Raw genomic sequence first — 18,598 nt, forward strand, 5'->3', positions numbered from 1 at the left:
GTGCAAAAAGCTTTGGATAATCTTGCTGATGGTGGTAAAATATTGTTCAGAGAGTATGCCAAGCAGAAAATAGATGCAAGAACAGCTCAATGAACAAAAGAAAGTATTGCAAGTAAATAGAAAGTTATTACAATTGAAACCATTCTTATGGTGTGATCCAATATTTTGTCTGGAAGGGCAGGGAATGTAGATGTCCGTTTGTTCATCATTTTCATTGTTGACAAATGCACATAAATAGAATTATTCAGATTAAAATCGAAATCTAACAAGAAAATGAATAATTATATGCTTTACATAAAAAAATAAAAATAAAAATAAAAAATAAATGAAAACTATGAACTTACAAGTGCAACCGAGCAGACCATTACATAGAATTTGAGAAAACTATGATCAAATAACAGAAAAATCTTGAAACAATTTGGTGGCATAACCTATAGCATTACAGCAAAGCTCAAAATATCGGTTGTAGTACAATCTGCTATGTCACCGGTCGTGTGTCCACCTGGTCCTTTGAGAAATCATACTTTTTTGAATGTTGAAATGTTCTACACCCTGTGCCCTATTTTCATCAGCAAAGTTTACCTGAGAATATTCAGTCCTTGACTCCATTGCCGGTCGAGCTTGAGATCCGAAAGGATAAAACGTGTGAGATGAATATAGAGGATTTCTGCTGCTCCCTTCTGGCATCTCATCTTTAATGTTGGATGTCATACTTCCACGTTCATTTTCATCAAAAACTATCTTCCTCTCTAATGGCTGTGCCCGCCTCTTTTCATCAAATGACGTGTCAGTTTCCTTCACGCTGTCATCTACTGAATCCAAACTAGAATCAGACCGTGATCTGCTAAATTGTGTTCCATTCTCATTCTGCATACGTAAACTTCCATCTTTATTTTCCGTGTCACAGTTCTGAAATGAATGAATTTTCTCAAATTTCAGTTGAACTTGTGTATCCTCATCAGTTTGAGGTCTAAATTTCACAGGTTCAAGCTTAGCTGATACCTTCCTGGGACGAAGGTTGGGACTACTTGGATCATCGGGATCAGTTGATTCCGACCTAGAGAGTTCGACTGCTGCTCTTGCAGCCTCTGCAGCATAAGCTGCTGACTCAAAAGCTGCTTGTGCTGCATCAGCCACATCCTTGTATTTCTTCCTCGTTTTTACTGAATCCGAGAAATTTCCAACCCCTTCAATTTCTTCAGGCTGTACTGGTGTGGACAGGCTTTTCTGCATCTGCTGATTCTCTTCTGAATCCAGAATCTCCTGAGAAGTAGCAGAAAAGTGTCATGTAATGTTCATAAAAGATTGAAAAATGAGTAAACATTTTCCTATTATAAATTGCATACCACTCTAGTGGCTGATAGAGTCTCCTCAATTTGAAAAACAATGTTATGCTCTGAAGCAATTTCCTTAACAACCTTCATTTTGTTCTCCAAGCTCGGCATTCTAGTTGACAGCTTTCGTATAATCTGCACATAAGAATGAAAACATTAGAAACTTGACATCTTATTGATCTCTCTCTTAATTGTATGATATTGTTGCCTGCCTGAGGATTAACTCCACAATTGTTTCGCAATTCAACAGCGCCAGCTGCAAATTCTTTCCCATATCGTGCTATGAAAATTGCACGAATCTCTTGAAGTTCTGGGAATTCCCCACATCTTACAGTGGTATAGATCAAGCTTGATGCAGCTTCCTTTAATTCATCTGGACATACTCTATAAGACAGAAAAAATGGAAAAACTATAACAAAAAACTTAAAACGTTAAAAAGAAACTGAAGAATTCAAACAAGGAAGAACAAAACCAACTTTTCTTGTTCAATGAGGTTGATTCTCTCTAACAACAGATGGCAATAACCCTCTATAATAGTAAACACATCCAACATATTCTGCTCCTTTATCACTTGCTCAACCTACAAACCATTATTCAAAACAATAGCAAAAATTAAAAAATGAAAAACAGCATTTTATAGCATTATCTTGAAGCCTTTTAATTAAAACAAATATTTGTTGTATCTGAGTTCAACTTGATTCTTGATGAATGTCAAAGAAAGGCTTTAAAAATTAAAAGATTACCCTTAGAAGAGCTCTATCATGGTGGCCAAGGTTAAGAAGCTCAACCACATCAGAGCGGGCAATCGAGCAGCGAGCATGGCGCTGGTTCTTGAGCACAGAAAGGCGGGATAAGGCGAGGTTCAAAGTGGCTTTGCATTTGGATGTTTTGAAGCTCTTTCCAAGTATAGCATCTAATTTCCTTCCCATGTTTCTGTTATCAACTTTCTTTCTTCAAAGGTGTAATTTGGGTATAGCACTGTGCGTAGTGTGTGCAGAAAGTTGGTAGAGGAGTACAAACGAGCCTTGCTCTCGTTTGAACCTTTGTTGATGACGAAGTTGGAAGACTTGACAAATCTTTGTGTGAGAATAATGGAGGCCAAACAGGCGTAATATTATGCGCGTTCTAATGCAGCGTTGAAATAAGCGTGTGAGGATTTTTCTTAACGAAGTTCTACCACGAGAGGCATGAGAATTTAGTGGTAACAAAAATTGCAGAAATGGTCCTTAACGTAATTGGCCTTATTGTAACTTTCTCTCCCATTTTTGGATAATACTATTTAACACCACGATATTAAAATATCAGTCTAGTGGTAGATTTGAATTTCGAAATATGATATAAGATGGGTTAGAAGCAATAAGCTATAATGATCAAAGCTTGACTACATGGAAGCACGAAAGAGAGCCTTTGCCAGTTGAGCAATAGGGCATTATTATCTTTTATATAAGAAAGATGTTTTTCTAACACTCAAAAAAAGTTGCTTAAATTTATGAGGGAACAACAATGCTATAAACTAAAAGGTTGGAGTAATACCGCTAAATCAATAAGTTAAAGGACAAAATTGAATAAGGTGAGCTAGCTAGGGATTAATAGTTCAAATTTCCTTAATTGACCAGCCAGTCTCCATCCAAGAAACTCAAACCAATGCCAGTCAAGCGGTCCAATTGAACGAGTCCTCAATAGGAAGTAGAAATAATAATTCTACATATAACTTCGTCTTTATTTATTAATTGTATTTACAGTACATTTTAATTGTATTTAAAGTACTCATTTTTTGCTCATCTTCGAACATATTATTCATAAAAAAAAAATTAATTTCAACATTACTTTAATTAGCATATCTTGTCCTTGACAATGGTTTCTGTGAAAAATATTTTATTTCCATTCTTTGAAATGAGCAAAAAAAAAAATTTAATGTACTTTTGTATTTATTACTTTTTTAAAGTATGATAACTAATTAAAGTCTTTTTACGCCCTTTCAACATCCACTTCTAGATTGAAAATTGTTATTAAAGTCATTGGTAATATTAATCAAAGATTGAGGATTAAATTACTGAATTTGATTCTTTGGGCGAAGTTTCCAAGCGCCTTCCTAGCAATGGGCCGTACATATCTAGAACATTCCAAAGTGGGTCCTTCAAGAAAAAGACTGAAAATTTACAAGAGATGTCGTAGTAATGTTAGTTTACAATGATTCTTGATCGCACAAAATCGCTCAATTTCTTTGAAGATGCCACCTTCACCGTGTGTAGGCAAGTAAATGACATGGTCAACTAAGCTAATTCACAAGAACAAGCCGCACACGTCCATCTATTTCTTCATCTCATGTTTAGGTTCGTATTACTGATATATTACAATTCATATCATGTTGGAAAGTGTGTATAAACGAATTCAACTATATGTAAATAAAAAATATGTTATGGCTAAGTATCAATCGTGAGTTCTACGAAATGTTTGAATAAGATATGGTTTTACCGATAATAAACAGTTTATAAACATTAGAAAAAAAGGGCTCAAACCCACAAACCCAGTGTTAGAATATATGTGCACTAGACATCCGCACGCATTAGCAGATTCCAGCCTTTCACGTGTGCACCAACCTCCCAGCAGATAACTTCCAACTAAGCTGTTCTGGAGATTTCAGATTCTAGAGACTTCTTCTATTACCGACTTATCTCTTTAGTTAGTTATTTTCTCTATAAATAGGGCATTGTATTCATTGAAAACCGATTGGAATGTGGAATTTCAATCCCTCCTATGGGGGTTTCACTTTCTCCTTTTATGGAATTTCTTCCTCCTTTTCATGGAGTGCTTTTCCTTCTCCTTTATGGAGTCGTTTGTCCTCCTTCATTAAGTGTATTTGTTCTCTGTTCATGGAATTTATAATTCAGTGTTTTTCATTCAATGAATTTTAATATGGTATCAGAGCAACATTCTGGCTACATAGTCCAGAATGCATATGATTCTGAACAGAAAAGGATGATAGTTCTCAATGGCAGACAAACTGGCAGATCTTCAGATTTCACCAGATCTGATGGATAAGAGATTGCACGAGAAAATGCACCAAATACAGGTTTTGAAGCAGGTGCACAAGAAATTGACAGCAAAGGTTGTCTTCTTCCGAAAAGGTCTTCCACAAATGAAATTCCTTAGTCTCCACCATGGGAGGATGATTCTGAATCCATCTCAGCAATGGAGGCGGCCGTAGAAGTACATGCAGATCAGCAAAGTTGGAAAAATAAAGGTGAACATTCTGTTGATCCTTCCACAATGACAAGCTAGAATATTAATTGGAGCTTCTAATTAGATATGCTGGTTTGAGATGCAAATTCAGTGTAGAAAACTGGAAAATCATCTTCAAAGCCACTTCATTGTCCACTTCGATCATCTATGAAATCTAATGAAGAAATGTGCAAAGCCACCACAAGCTTCTGAGTCATCGGAAGACGTTTCCATTTCAGAAGCCATTATTCTATCAAAACTTGTTTTCACTCCTTAATCTTCAAGATGGATCTCCAAGTCCATCTTGAGGGGGGGGGGGGGGGGGGGGGGGGGGAGGGGGGGGGGGGGGGGGGGGGGGGGGGTGTTAGAATATATGTGCACCAGACATCAGCACACATCAGCAGATTTCAGCCTTTCACGCGTGCACCAAGCTCCCAACAGATAACTTCCAACTAAGCTGTTCCAGAGATTCCAGATTCTAGAGACTTCTTCTATTACCGTCTTATCTCCTTAGTTATTTTCTCTATAAATAGGGCATTGCATTCATTGTGAGTATGCATTCAAGCCGGGCATTTCTAAGATAACTGTTAATCCTGGACTGGTTCATACCATCATTCTTAGCTTGTACGAGTGTTTTAACACAATGTTCAGACTTCACATTCTTTAAAGGAATGGTGCAATTGAATTTTTTGCTAATAAAAACATTGGATGACATCCTAACATAATGCTTGGGCTAAGCTTAAAAGTCAATAAAACTTACTAGTAATTTTCCAGCCAAAAATGCACCAAGGCCGAAGGATTATTGCAAGAACAAGATTTGCAATAACATGAAGAGACCAATATATGGGTATGGGTCTTTTCCAAACCCATGGATTAAAATAAACCACAGCCACGTCCTAATACAAATTTCACCGAAGTCCCAACACTTCACCCTGGAAGCTGCAATCCGTGCGATTGGATCTAGTCTGACTTTGACTTATCTTTGGGTAGTCGATTTACCCATTCAAGTATTAACCCCCATTCCAAGATGCAGAAACTGATGTAACATGGCTATCACCAGAAATTCCTGATGATCTGGGGCTTTCGCAGTCAAACTTCAGTCTTCACTCTGATTTAATCCCCAAATCATGATCCTTTTTTTTTTTTTGGTTTTATTTTATAAAGACTCACCAAGTACCTCTTTGGCATCACTAAACCCAGTAATGATGCTAGATATTTAAAGAAACTATCTCTTCATTCTTTTGAAAAAAAGGACGAATCTCTCAGAGCCTTGAGTAAGTAACAGAGGCAAGAAAATGACAAACTTTTCTTAAATCCATCCTACTTAGTATCGATTAAATGATTTTGATCAGATCAATTATACTAGATTCAACTATAATTAAAAACGAAGGTGTGCTATCATTCGTTAATTACAGTGTCAGTAATAGTATTGTGCAGCACAGGACAATTGATGAATGAAAAATGTTTAAAGATATTAAAAAATTCAAGAACACGTTCTTTGAGAACTCTTAAAATCCTCGTGTGTATACTATCTGCAGCAGGAATGTGTTTAGTATTTGAATCATAGAATCAAGATTTGACAGCTATATTTACTTGACTTCAGATACAGCAAAAAACAGCTATAGCTATAAAAATGTGAAATTTGAAGAAAGCTATCACAACAGCAAAACATACCTTCCCTATCAATCAAGCTCAGTAAACAGAGACTTAGACCCCATCTGACAGTCATTTTTATAGCAAGAATGCGTTTTTGAATAGAAATTTTTTGGAGAATATGTGATTAAAAAGTAGAGAGAAATTTTGGGTTTACGTGAAGAATATTTTATTGTGAGAATGTCTAGTTGAAAATGAATATGAGAAAATCAAGTTCTGAAAGAATGATTATTAAAAAGGGGCTTAAAATGATTTGGCCATCATAACAATAAAAATATTACGTAGACGACACTTTTAACATAACTCAATATGAAAGTTGACCATCGCTTAAATTGAATATAATTCAATCTTCAAATTACATTTACAACTAAGTTTTAACATTCAAGCTAACTCTGTACCTTAACCAAAACTCTTTCTGACATATGGTTAACAAAAGATCAAAACAGTGGCAACTTTTTCTTACTTCTAAATGAATGGAATCATCCAATGATTTAACAACAGACCAGGGAGTAAGTTGAATCAATCAACACTGTGAACTCAACTCTTATGGTCCAAGCATGCTTAAAAAAAAGTTTCCATCTTCTCACAATTCCATCAAACCAGATGGTTGAACCTCATTGGTGATCCAAACAAAATTCAGTGAATTGACATAGAGAACATTGGACTTCCACAATCCGTATGCAATCAGGTTATAACTTCTTCTATTCAACCATATATTGGGCCCATCCAGTCAAAAAGTATAATTTCAGCAAAATGCAAAAGAATGCAAGAACCCCAAGCAAATTGCATGGAAATCAAAAGGTTGACAAAACCTTCAACAACCTGGAAATACTTTGGAAAGAACTAGAGGAACACCCATAAATATTCGGAACCAGGGGCAGCGAATGTCAGCGACCCATTTTGTCATCTAGAATGACCAACATCGGACAATAAATGAAAATAAGGATTACTTACTGGAGTTGCAGATGAGCAAGAGCGAACCCTATATAAGCACAAAATGCATGTAAATAGCCAATCTTTTGAGATATTATTTAAGAATGATTTCTTCTTAGCAAATAAAAATTTTGAAACAAACTGGATCACTCACAGAAGCAATTCCTCACTTCCAAGCAGCATCTGAACACCTCCAGAGCAAACAATCCTCCAGCATAACCAAACATGGATCAGACGCAGTGCAACTTCATTAGATGCATACAACTAAGATAGAACCAACTATTATGTGTCCAAATAAAAACATCACAACGATGGTGAAACCTAAATCGCAAAAGAAAAATTGAGCATGTGCAATCATGTATTCTTTGCGCGTTCTGGACAATATACAAGGGTAAAATGACGCAAAAAGGGAAAAAATAAATAAATAAATATATATGTAGGCAGCATTCACGGCAAATAACAGTATCGGGGGTCTAAGACAAGTTTGAAAATAACAGCAAGCATTCATGGTGTCCACATAAAAGACTATAAATTATGAACCACCAGCACACAAACTCAGGACGCGTGATCATAAAAATCCACTCTGATAAAAGACCGGCCATGTGCTGTAGCTAGAAGAGGTCAAGACATGAGCTATTTACTATCAAGGGTGTCACGTATAAACACAACCAAGCAGAACCAAGGTACCTTCTTCAGAGTGCCTTTTAAGCATATAAACCACTGAATGGTTTCCTCGTAGCACAGGTAGATATCCTGAATGAAAAATAATATTAGATTCTCCAGCACCCAAAAGTCTATAGAAGAATGCATAAAGGAAAAAATAAAATAATAAATATGACAATAGGATCACAAAGATATACTGTTTATAAAAGCAAAGCCCTTGGACGAAAAGCTAAATAAAAAGGTAGGAAATAAAAAGAAAAATGCCTTACAAACTAGCTTCACAAAAATCCTAAAACTAACACTATTGTACACAGATATAAATAATTATGTATCATTATATCTTCCCTGAGGCATATGGTTGCCCCAGATACAAGGTCCAGCGTACAAATTGAACAAATATAAGAGAAATGACAATATTATTTAAAAAGCTTTCTTAATGGTCACCATTAAGAATTAGTACAAAAGGGAAAAACGCCTTTGGCAAGTTATCTTACGATAGAAACAGAAAACAATCCACTGAAAGTACTGCCAGTAGCAGGTTTCTCCCAACATCTTCTCTGAGGATTTCAACCATGCCAACCACCGTGTCCTGAACTCTTGCTCCAGCACAGAGAAGATAAAGATGGATAAATACCCAATCATTAGATAATTGAGTATAAATTGAGATCATATCAAAATGTTTATCTAATGCAACAGCATTTCTGTAGACAGAAAATCAGCATCATTTTCACTTGCCCGTGATGAATGGATGGCTCAAGGCTTGTGATACATTTAACCTCTTGTCTGGATCTAACACAAAAATTCTTTCCAGAAGATCTTTAAAATTAGCTAACATTTTTGGATCCTCCCCAGGAGATCCCGAAATTAATGTACTAAAATCTTTAGGCTTGATATTAAGGATCAGCCTTCTTATTGCCTGCAAGAACAGAGAGAACTCATAAAACAAAATGCTGAAAACTATCAACTAGTATGAAAATCAACTGGAATACGACTTATCAATAGGAAGATTGCATGCCTACCTTCTTTGTGACAGGGTCTTCCTCTGCGGCAAGAAAATTTAAATCTTGGTCGAAATGCCGGTCTGTGAAAGCTCCCTGTAACAAAAGTAGAAACTAAAAACTCACCAGAAATTTATGTGACAAAAAATTTTTAAAAAAATAAATAGAGCTATATTTGCAAGAGAGAATAGTGGAAGGAGGGAATATATTGATCTGGGCAAGTCAGACCATATTCTAACCTTTCGAAGCATCTTTTTTTGGAAGGGACCTTTCAATTCCATGTGAAGGCGAAGCATGTCATTGTTGGTAGACCCGGGAAAGAGAACCTTTCCAGCATAAAGCTCGAACAGACAGCAACCAACTGACCAAATATCCATGGGATGGTCATAAGGAAGACCTAGAACTACAGAAGGAAAGTAAATACTTGATGAAATCCAGCAAAATACAATATTCCATCAACATTAGATAAGACTCGTATAATATCACTAGTTTAGAAGAGGAAAGTAATGACAGCCTTAAATGGAGTAAAACTCTTACTTATCTCAGGGGCACGATAAAAACGGCTCACAAGGTATGGAGTAATTTCATTTTTACCAGCAAACATGGCATTACCGAAGTCACAAAGCTTCAATACATTTTTTGACTCATTCACCTGCAGAGAGAGGAAACACATCAAAGTTAAAAATTGATGGAGGAAATAAATCAAATCCAGAAGAGGAAGAGGGGATACGTTGACTGCATACCAGCATGTTATCTGGTTTAATATCACAATGAAGAATGCCACAATTTTTTAAATGTTTCAGCGCAATGAAGAGTTGCTTTGCATATGCCCTCACAGCAGTAAGCTTCAAACCAATATTACGACCAAATTTCTTGAGAACTTCCCTTAAATTCATATGAAGAGATTCAAAAACTAAACATAAATGATTCCGATACTTGAAGTGAGAAAGAAAACGGACACAATGCCGCTTGTCTTCAGGGTCAGCACCAACTAACTTTTTTAGAATGACCAACTCTTCCATACCTGCCTTATACCTTCATGACAAAAGAAAAAGATCAACATAAGGTACATAGGATCTTGGATACTCACAAGCAAAAGCCCAGATCACACAAAACCAGGGAAACCTATAATTACCCACATTGTTTCATTACTACGTATGATTTTTATTGCTACTTCTTCAGGGTCACCTGGTTTAGCCTTAAGATCCTTTGCACGAACTACAGTTGAGAAGACGCCTTTCCCATGGGCCGCAATAATTTCATATCGGCCATCAAGTGTTTCTCCAAAACGGTAGCCTGCAAGTGAAGAAGGAGACAATAAGGGAACTAAGTAAAGCATACAAACAAGGTCAAAATTTTAAAATAGATAAACGAAACCAACATTAATCTGGCAGATGAACATGTTTCCAGTACAACAGTACATTTTTTGGTTATAAAACATCATCTCTTCAATGGTACGTTCGTAAATCAAATAGTGCAGGAATATGCATTACAAACCTTAAAAAGACCAAGATATACAAACTTGCATGTGCGACTTGTAAAAAAGGAAAGGATATAGGTGACTTCGTGTCTAGTCCAACAGAAGCTACCATCATCCAAAAGGAAGAAAGGCAATGCAAGAGTTAATTGTGAGATTTGTGTCAGATACTTACCATAGTACCCTTCCGAATCATCCCAGTTGTCATGAAGTCCACTCTTTTCAACAGCTAAACCTTCGCCTTTACCCTGCAGAAAAAAAATAACCAGCAGAAAAAAGCTTTAAGCAGACAATTATCACATAATCAACAAGGTTAATTGTTTAACGGGCATGAAATAAGAGATATACTGTATCATTTCATGAAACAAACTGTAATTATTTCCATAGTTTTAGCACTTTGATTAGTCCAGGATTTCAAGAATGGGGAGATAGTATGTGCACCTAGACAAAAATACAATGTATGAACCAAAACTGAACTCCAAAACACATTTATTTCCCAACTATAAACCGAAGAAATAATACAAAATCATAACATGAATATATGAAGACAAGGATGAGAACAAACTACACAGGAATGCAGGGACGTTTAGAAATCAATATCTTAGTAAAAAATGTGAAATGTAGCCCTTGTTTGATCCCCATTTTCGAGGAAATAATGCATTTTGAATAGTAGATTGATGGAGAATGTGTGATTAAAAATTAAAGAAAAGTTTTGGATTTGCGTGTAATATTATTTTATTGAAGAATGTGTGATTGAAAATGAGTATTGAAAAAATGAATTTTTAGAAGAATGAGAATCAAACAAGGGCGTAGATAGCAATGATAATAAACATGTGAAATCTTAACAGTTACATGCAAAATGTGTACACATGAGACTCACCGTTTTGCGGACGCCAGCAGGGGATTCTCCAAATATATCATCACAAAACATATCATCAGATCTCTCACTCTGCATTGTTTGATGGAAAAATTCAGACGTCGTTCGCAAAGAAAACAAGCAAATAGATAATGCAGAATTATGCAAAACCAGTTATGGATACCAATACATTAAGGAAAAAACCCCAAACAGGCATCGCAGTTCAGAGAAAAACAAAAATCAAACAGAGATTACCTCTCTAACAAAGAAAGAGAATATAAATTCTAAAACAGAAACTGTAGAAGGTAAATATAAGTTACAAACCTTTGGAGTACCCTCCCCTAGTCCACCAGTTCCAGTGGGCCTCTCCAAAGCAGAAAGGCCATTTTGTGAAGGGGATTTCCCAACAGAAAATGATGGGTCGGCAACGTAAACATCAGCACCTTCTGCCTGACCATCAACATTTTCGACCATATCAGTAGCTGCCACTTGATCAGAAGATTGGCCAACTTGTTCCTTAACTGATCCATAAAAAGTAAGCATCAGCTAAAGCATGACAAAAAAAGACAGAAGTATGCAGACAAAAATCCTACCCATCAGAGAATGACGAAGTTAGCATGAATGAGCAATAACTTTCTCAAACACAGAGGTAGCATTCCACAACAATAAACAAAAGTAAAGCACAATCACAATCCATTACAAGCCAAACAAATAGTCGGCATTGAAAATCCACAACTTATCCTGAGTCACGATGCAAGAAATGGCAGGTATTGAGATACAATTAAAAACTGTATAGATAACATAAAAAGATTACCCATATCTTGTGATTGAGTTCCAATTTGCTGTTGTGACTGTTTATTTTTGTACTTTTCAAGAATAGCTTGCTTACGCCTTCTACTTTCCTCCCTTATTCTCTCAAGATCTTCTTCCTGTTCTTCCAGTTGCATTGCAATCCTTTCTTGATAGTCATCTTGTTCATCTTCTTCTCTGAAACCAAAAAGAAAAAAGAAAGGAAATGAACCAACAGGTAAAAGAATACTCAATGTTGACTATTTATCTTAGAAAAAGATATACCTTTTAATATTCTCAGCAATCCTTTCAGCAAGATTACTTTTAGAGCTGACATTTTTGGAGTCCATTTTCCTTGATCTTTCTCTGTGATCATTTTCAGAATTTATTCTATGCCTAGAATCATTATAACTACCTCCGTCTCCGTAACCATCCTCAATAGAATTGTATTTATGGCGCCTGCTATCAGTCTCATTCTCCCTGTCTCTGACTCTCTCTCTGTCTCTTCCTCTAACTTCCCTGCTCTCTCTAACCCCATCTCTAGCTCTGTCCCTGTCCCTGTCCCTGTCCCTGTCCCTGTCCCTGTCCCTGTCCTCTCCTAATCTGTCCCTCTCTCTTCCCTTGTCCCTCTCCCTCTCCCTTCCCCTTCCCGTTTCCCTCTCCTTTTCCTTGCCCCTCTCTCTTCCCTTGTCCCTCTCCCTATCTCTATCTCGATGTCTGGCCATTTCTCTTTCTCTTTCTCTTTCCCTTTCCCTTTCCCTTCTTCTTTCCCTCTCCCCATCTTTCTCTCTGGTTCTATCCCTGCTGCCCTCCCTATATTTATCATATGTTTCCCTGCTGGGATGCCTTTCCATTCGATCGGAGTAAATGCTACAACTACGCTCCCTTTCTGTATCCCTTACAACATCTCTACTACTCTGTATGTAGTCTCTGTTGTGTGCAATAATCCTTTTATTATATGAACCGCTCCCGTGTCCTCTCTCTGAAGAAGATGAGTCTTCCTGCTTATGCATTGTACTGACAACAGAAGCCTCTTGAAAAATGCTTCTAGACCGAGACCTTCTGCTAGACCAATCAGGTGACTTGGATACATTCCTACTAGAATTCTCTTTCCCGTATTTGTCACAAGAGGGGAGGTGTGAAACAACTCTGTGCCTCTTATCAGATGATAGAGATTTACCTTGAAAACCACCCTGAGTTTCATAATCATAGTCGCTTATCCTCTTGTCACTGCCTTCAACAGGAGAGGCATCTATGTTGTGATTCCTAGTGCGATCACTGTGATATTTATGTACATGATTCCCATTGGAAAGAACCTCAGCATAGTTTGTTCTCTCCCAATCCATATCATCACCTCTTTTGGCATCTCCAAATTTCCTTAAATTCTTACTGACTATGTAGATATTCTCTTCTCTAATTTCCTGCAAACAAATGTTATAAAGGTATAGTTCAAGCCTAATAATCCCCAAGACCAACCTGACATATTAAAATATGAGCAAATATTATAAACATTTAACCAACTCTTACAAATCAATTCAAAGCCATCAATTCAGTCCTCTGGAAACGCCTAAGGTAACTTTGCCTGGGAATAAAATGCAGCAGAGTGCAAATCTCCATACAGAATACAAATTTTTGTGTCTTTTGTAGTGCAACTATAATACTTGTAAGAAAGTCCATGACCTTAGAGTCAGTTAAAATGTCAATAAAAACTCATCAAAGAAAAAAAATTCAAGCAATTCACAACACCACATGGTGCCTTGCTTGGTCACTGAGGTTCCAAAATCACGATTAAAAAAAAAAAAGGGAACTTCAGATAACAGTTTATTTGAGTAAAAATGGTAACTTTAGCATATTCTTCCGAAAAGAAAAGACTAGAAATTATTCTTCAGGCACTTCAACAAAATAATCATCTTCATTCAAATCATTGTGATTTGCTTGTCTAACAACATCGAGCATTTCTCAATTATAACACAAGAAACTTGTAATAATTTCCTCCAGGAGTTAGTTCCCTAAAAAAAATTGATTTAGATTCATATCCTCGGTCGAAGACGAATGATTTTTCACATGTCAATTTTTTATATTGATTCAGTATTAAATCTAAAATACAAACATACTAGTTCAATTCGCATGTCCAACCTAAAATTTCATCAGATTCTCTCTAATTTAGCAAAGCTTGAAAAACTTCCATTTGACAACATTTAGAACAACTCTTTCTATGCTTTTGTGATTTATCTGAGTCCCTTTCTGTTGTGTATGTGTGCATCTGCTGGGCATCTTATCAGCAAAATTGTGCATGAGTATGTCTAAACAAAAACAGAAGACAAAAATCTTCTCAATAAACTTCTGGGTAAAGAAAATGCCACTACAAACAATCTAAAACCCCCATGATTCAAAAACAAATTCTAAGACAAAAATTTAATTGTAAGAGGAGAACATGGAAAAGAGAGATGAAAATATGAACACACCATGTTAGTATTGTCGTGTCTGTCAGACTCAATTTCCCCCGACTCCACATCAGAATCCAACTTCTTTTGCTTCCCAAAATTTCCATCACCATTGTCATTTAAACCCTCGTCCTCCACAATCTCTCCTTCCTCCATATCATAATCCACATCCACAAATCCCGCCCCAGTCGACACCAAAACCTCACCCAACGCACCCTCATCTCCATTTTTCATTACAACACCTTCCAATTTTCTTTCTTCAACGTGAATTTCATCAATTCCTCCTTCTTCCCATTCCTCGTCTGCTTTCTTGGATATTTCCTCTGTCTCTTTCTTGCTACGGTGGCGGTGGCGATGGTGGCGATGGTGGCGATGGTGCTTTCGACGTTTGGAAGGCTCCTCCGAGTCTTCGGGAGAAACTGAGCGACGGTGATTGCGACTCGTGGGCTCACCTGAGTCGCTGGCCATTGGTATTGAAAACGCAATAGGATTCAATTGTATTGCAAATACAGAAATGCAAAATTAGGGTTAGGGTTCAGGAGACAAATTTATTTTGGGATTTTAGGATCGGGAACTTCAGTTAGATCCGGCTGCTGAGTTAATTGTTTCAATGGTCATTGAACTTTAGGTCCATGTCTCTAATTGATCATTGAAGTTTATAATAACGAGTGTTGGTCATTGAATTTAGGTTAGGCCCATATCTTAAATTATTCACTAAAATTTTAAAATGTCGAATTTTAATTACTAAATTTTGAAATATATCATTCGTTACTCACTAGCATAATTGTTAAACTCTAAAAAATATCAAGTTCACAATGAATAATGTACAGTATTTTTCAAAATTCAGTGAGTAATTTACAGTATTTTTCAAAGTTCAGTGGTCAAAACTCAATATTTTACATTTTAATAAGCAATTAAAGACATTGACCTAAATTCAATGATCAAAACTCAATATTTTAAGCTACAGTAACCAATCAAAAATATAGACTTAAGTTCGATGATTATTGGAACAATTAACTCCCGCCTGCCAATGAATTATTACGCAAAAGAATGTTAATAATTGTCGTAATTGTCGGGTTGGGTTATAGTAGAAATATGAATTTTACAATAGGGCCCACTATTTCACTAAATTGCACTCATAGCCCACAAATATGGGGAAATAGGCAATTGCCAGTGGAATTCAATTTTCATGACAGTACAAATACATTGGGTTATAAATATAACCTGAAGTTATAAAATATTGAATAATACTATTTATCGCCGCCAATGTTAAGCACCTGACAATATATGAGTTTAAATTATAGATTTATTTAAATACGAAGTAATATAACTCATTTAATTGAATATATAAAGCATAATAACTTACACTGTAGCTAAATAATATTGTTTTAAAATATCAATTATGAATGCATAACTATGTATGTTTCTCTCTATAGGAAATATGTGTTTTGTCTCTATTTAATCTTTTTATGTACAAACATGGTGAAAGGTTGGCCAACGAAATAGTTGAGGTGTCTTATCTTTGTGCCTTTTGATAATTTGTCTTAAAATCAACGTGAAACATTGACAGCTAAAGGATGATGTTCACGGGAAAACACTTAACTTTTCCATACCAATGCCAAATGCAATTAGAGGTAACTTAAGGATTCTTATTTTTTTTATTTTTTTATAAATTAATATTGTAGAACCTTCTCTCTTTTGTTATTTTCAGATAAAACAAGTTGAATGGAGGAAGCACCTCTCTCTATTTGCCCCTTTAGAGAGAACAAATGTGCTTGTAAAGTTTGAACTTTATCGTGTAAGTTATACGAGCAGATTCTGTGAAAGATTTTAGTCTACAATTAATTAATTATTTCCTTCTTAATTATTGTACATTTTATGTCGAATTTTAACTCGTTAGATCAACCTTACTTTTGACTTCACGATGATGTCCTAGGTCGAATATTTGGCTAAATTGACTCACTCTCGTGGTCTTTAAGAGAAACAAGAGAACGACTTTCGAGAAAACCCTTGTTAGCCAGCTTTTTTCCAAATGTTTTCATCAAATTTTTTATTTTTTTATGCAAAATATTATCTCTAGTGTCCCACTCTAAAGGAATTGTTTTTTTAATAATCTACTTTCTGTCCTTTTTTAATAAACTTAGCTTTTTTCTAGTTCAAATCTATCATCCCAATTTGGTTGTCCCCTTGATTTCTTCACATTCGCCCATCAAACCATAATATTACACAACCATTGTAAAAGGAAATCCCTGTATAATTACTTTTGAGCTTAGCCTTTTTTGAGTTCAAATCTATCATCCCAGTTTGGTTGTCCCCTGATTTTTTCACTATTAAAATTTTAACACCTTACCATGAAAAAACAAGGAAGAGTTTGTGTACTATTATGACTTACTAGTAAATTGTAGTTAGACATCAAAGTTTTGAGAATAAGACAGTCAAAGAGACAGCTAAGTCAAGACAACAAATCTAAACTCATTTTTTTCTTAATGAAAACTTTGCTTGATGTTAACTCACTTTCTTTGCGCATGCGATGAACTCTCAATATCTTCGAAATATAATATCGACATGGCTAGTTTTTATTTTTTCCATTTCTTTTTCAATTTAATCAAAATATTACATCGGAACTCATCTTTCGAGCATGTTTGATATATGTTTATAAACGGTTTATAAAGTAAAAAAAAAAAAAAAAAGAATCAAATGAATGGTGAATAGATGAATGATACTTTTGAATCCTTCAAAATGTGTTATGTATACAAAAACTTGAATATTAAACATCAACCCAATATAGATAAGGAAAAGTCACGGGTCCCAACCCATGTGAGGGGTGTAGACCAAGCACAGCCCGATGGATAAATAGAATGGAAAAATTCATAAGTAAAAGTTTAAATATCACACATTTCAAAATCAAGAAAACAAGTTTCAAACTTCAAAAATTAGATTTTTATTAAAATTTATTTATGATATAAATTATTTATTTATTAATTAAATATATTAAGGTCACCCGATGGATAAATAGAATGGAAAAATTCATAAGTAAAAGTTTAAATATCACACATTTCAAAATCAAAAAAACAAGTTTCAAACTTCAAAAATTAGATTTTTATTAAAATTTATTTATGATATAAATTATTTATTTATTAATTAAATATATTAAGGTCACAGATCTATGTTAACGATTTAGTTAATTACATATTATTTTTCGCTCAGAAATCAAAATTTTATATATCACAAATTAATTTACAGTCACAACGCAAAATTTTATTGGTTACAAATCAAAATTTTTTAAGTCACGATTTTATTAATCGATCACAAATATAATGAGTCACGACTTATTTATACAGTCACAAATTAACAATTTTTTAGGTCACGCATTATTATTTTTCATCACAATTTATCGTTTTCATTGGTCATAAATTAACCAATTTAATGGTCACAGTTAACCAAATCATTTGTGACCACCACCTCACCACTATTACCAGCCGCCGCCGCCAAAACCACCACCACTCTACCCAACCCCATACCACTAGGACTACAACCATTACAGACCACCACCACAGTCGCTACAACCATTGTAGTCAACAAACTCTCCGATACCATAGCTACCACTAGATCCAAAATACCCTCCACCAACAAAGCTACCGTCACCCAAATACCACAACCATGAACACCACCACTACTCGCAACCACCGCACCAAACCATCACCATCATCATTACCACCACCACCGAAACTCAACTTAAACCACTATGACCTCCCAAAACCACCATCTCTAACACCACCACCACCTCACACCCATCGCACACCAACCCCAAACCACACATAAATAACCAAATGTAACGGGGTCGACCATACAAAAGGATGAATGGGTAGAGAAAGCCCTTGGAATTTTGGGTAATCAAAGTCCTCCCCGTACATGTTGAGTTCAAGAAATGTGTAAACGTTGTTGTCCAACCAAACCGATAGCATTCGCCTAAGTCCCCTTTTTCTTCTACATGTTGCCACGAAAGCCGCCAAAGGAGAAAGAAGGAAGATGTGAGTTCTGAGATTTGTGAGAGGCAATCAGAAAGCTCCATTGCGTGCGGGGCTCAAAATAGCGCTACAACAATATAGCTTTTGCAGTGGTGTGATAAGAGAGAGATGGCGGAGCGACATGCCGTGCTTCTCTGCTATGGTACGAGGCAGAGAGAGAGGAAATCGATGGTGGTGCAGTTGCATTGTCTATGCCGCACC

The 18,598-nt window shown here is 35.8% G+C and overlaps 2 protein-coding genes across 3 annotated transcripts; both read right to left on the reverse strand.

The window, feature by feature from the left end:
• Positions 1 to 292: 292 nt before the first annotated feature.
• LOC111405961 lies at positions 293 to 2,517 on the reverse strand. 2 transcript variants are annotated; one of them, XM_023035098.1, is made up of 6 exons: positions 2,078 to 2,517; positions 1,811 to 1,914; positions 1,547 to 1,718; positions 1,347 to 1,469; positions 1,003 to 1,263; positions 293 to 909 (listed from the first exon to the last, which is right to left on the reverse strand). In XM_023035098.1, the coding sequence occupies exons 1-6, from the start codon at positions 2,261 to 2,263 to the stop codon at positions 484 to 486; spliced, it is 1,272 nt and encodes a 423-aa protein (XP_022890866.1). In that variant the 5' UTR covers positions 2,264 to 2,517; the 3' UTR covers positions 293 to 483. The 2 variants fall into 2 exon arrangements, with proteins under 2 accessions (XP_022890866.1, XP_022890865.1); XM_023035097.1 differs by having other exon boundaries at positions 294 to 1,263; positions 2,078 to 2,516.
• Positions 2,518 to 6,509: 3,992 nt separating this feature from the next.
• Positions 6,510 to 14,938, reverse strand: LOC111405962 (serine/threonine-protein kinase prpf4B-like). Its single transcript, XM_023035100.1, has 14 exons — positions 14,391 to 14,938; positions 12,211 to 13,346; positions 11,951 to 12,123; positions 11,461 to 11,657; positions 11,161 to 11,229; positions 10,456 to 10,528; positions 9,943 to 10,099; positions 9,547 to 9,838; positions 9,341 to 9,455; positions 9,043 to 9,206; positions 8,825 to 8,899; positions 8,300 to 8,721; positions 7,297 to 7,895; positions 6,510 to 7,191 (listed from the first exon to the last, which is right to left on the reverse strand). Exons 1-12 carry the CDS (start codon positions 14,835 to 14,837, stop codon positions 8,533 to 8,535), a joined length of 3,087 nt encoding a protein of 1,028 aa, XP_022890868.1. The 5' UTR covers positions 14,838 to 14,938; the 3' UTR covers positions 6,510 to 7,191; positions 7,297 to 7,895; positions 8,300 to 8,532.
• Positions 14,939 to 18,598: the final 3,660 nt, after the last annotated feature.

This window comes from Olea europaea, chromosome 12, assembly GCF_002742605.1.
Source record: "Olea europaea var. sylvestris chromosome 12, O_europaea_v1, whole genome shotgun sequence".
In the NCBI taxonomy this organism is placed as follows: domain Eukaryota; kingdom Viridiplantae; phylum Streptophyta; class Magnoliopsida; order Lamiales; family Oleaceae; genus Olea; species Olea europaea.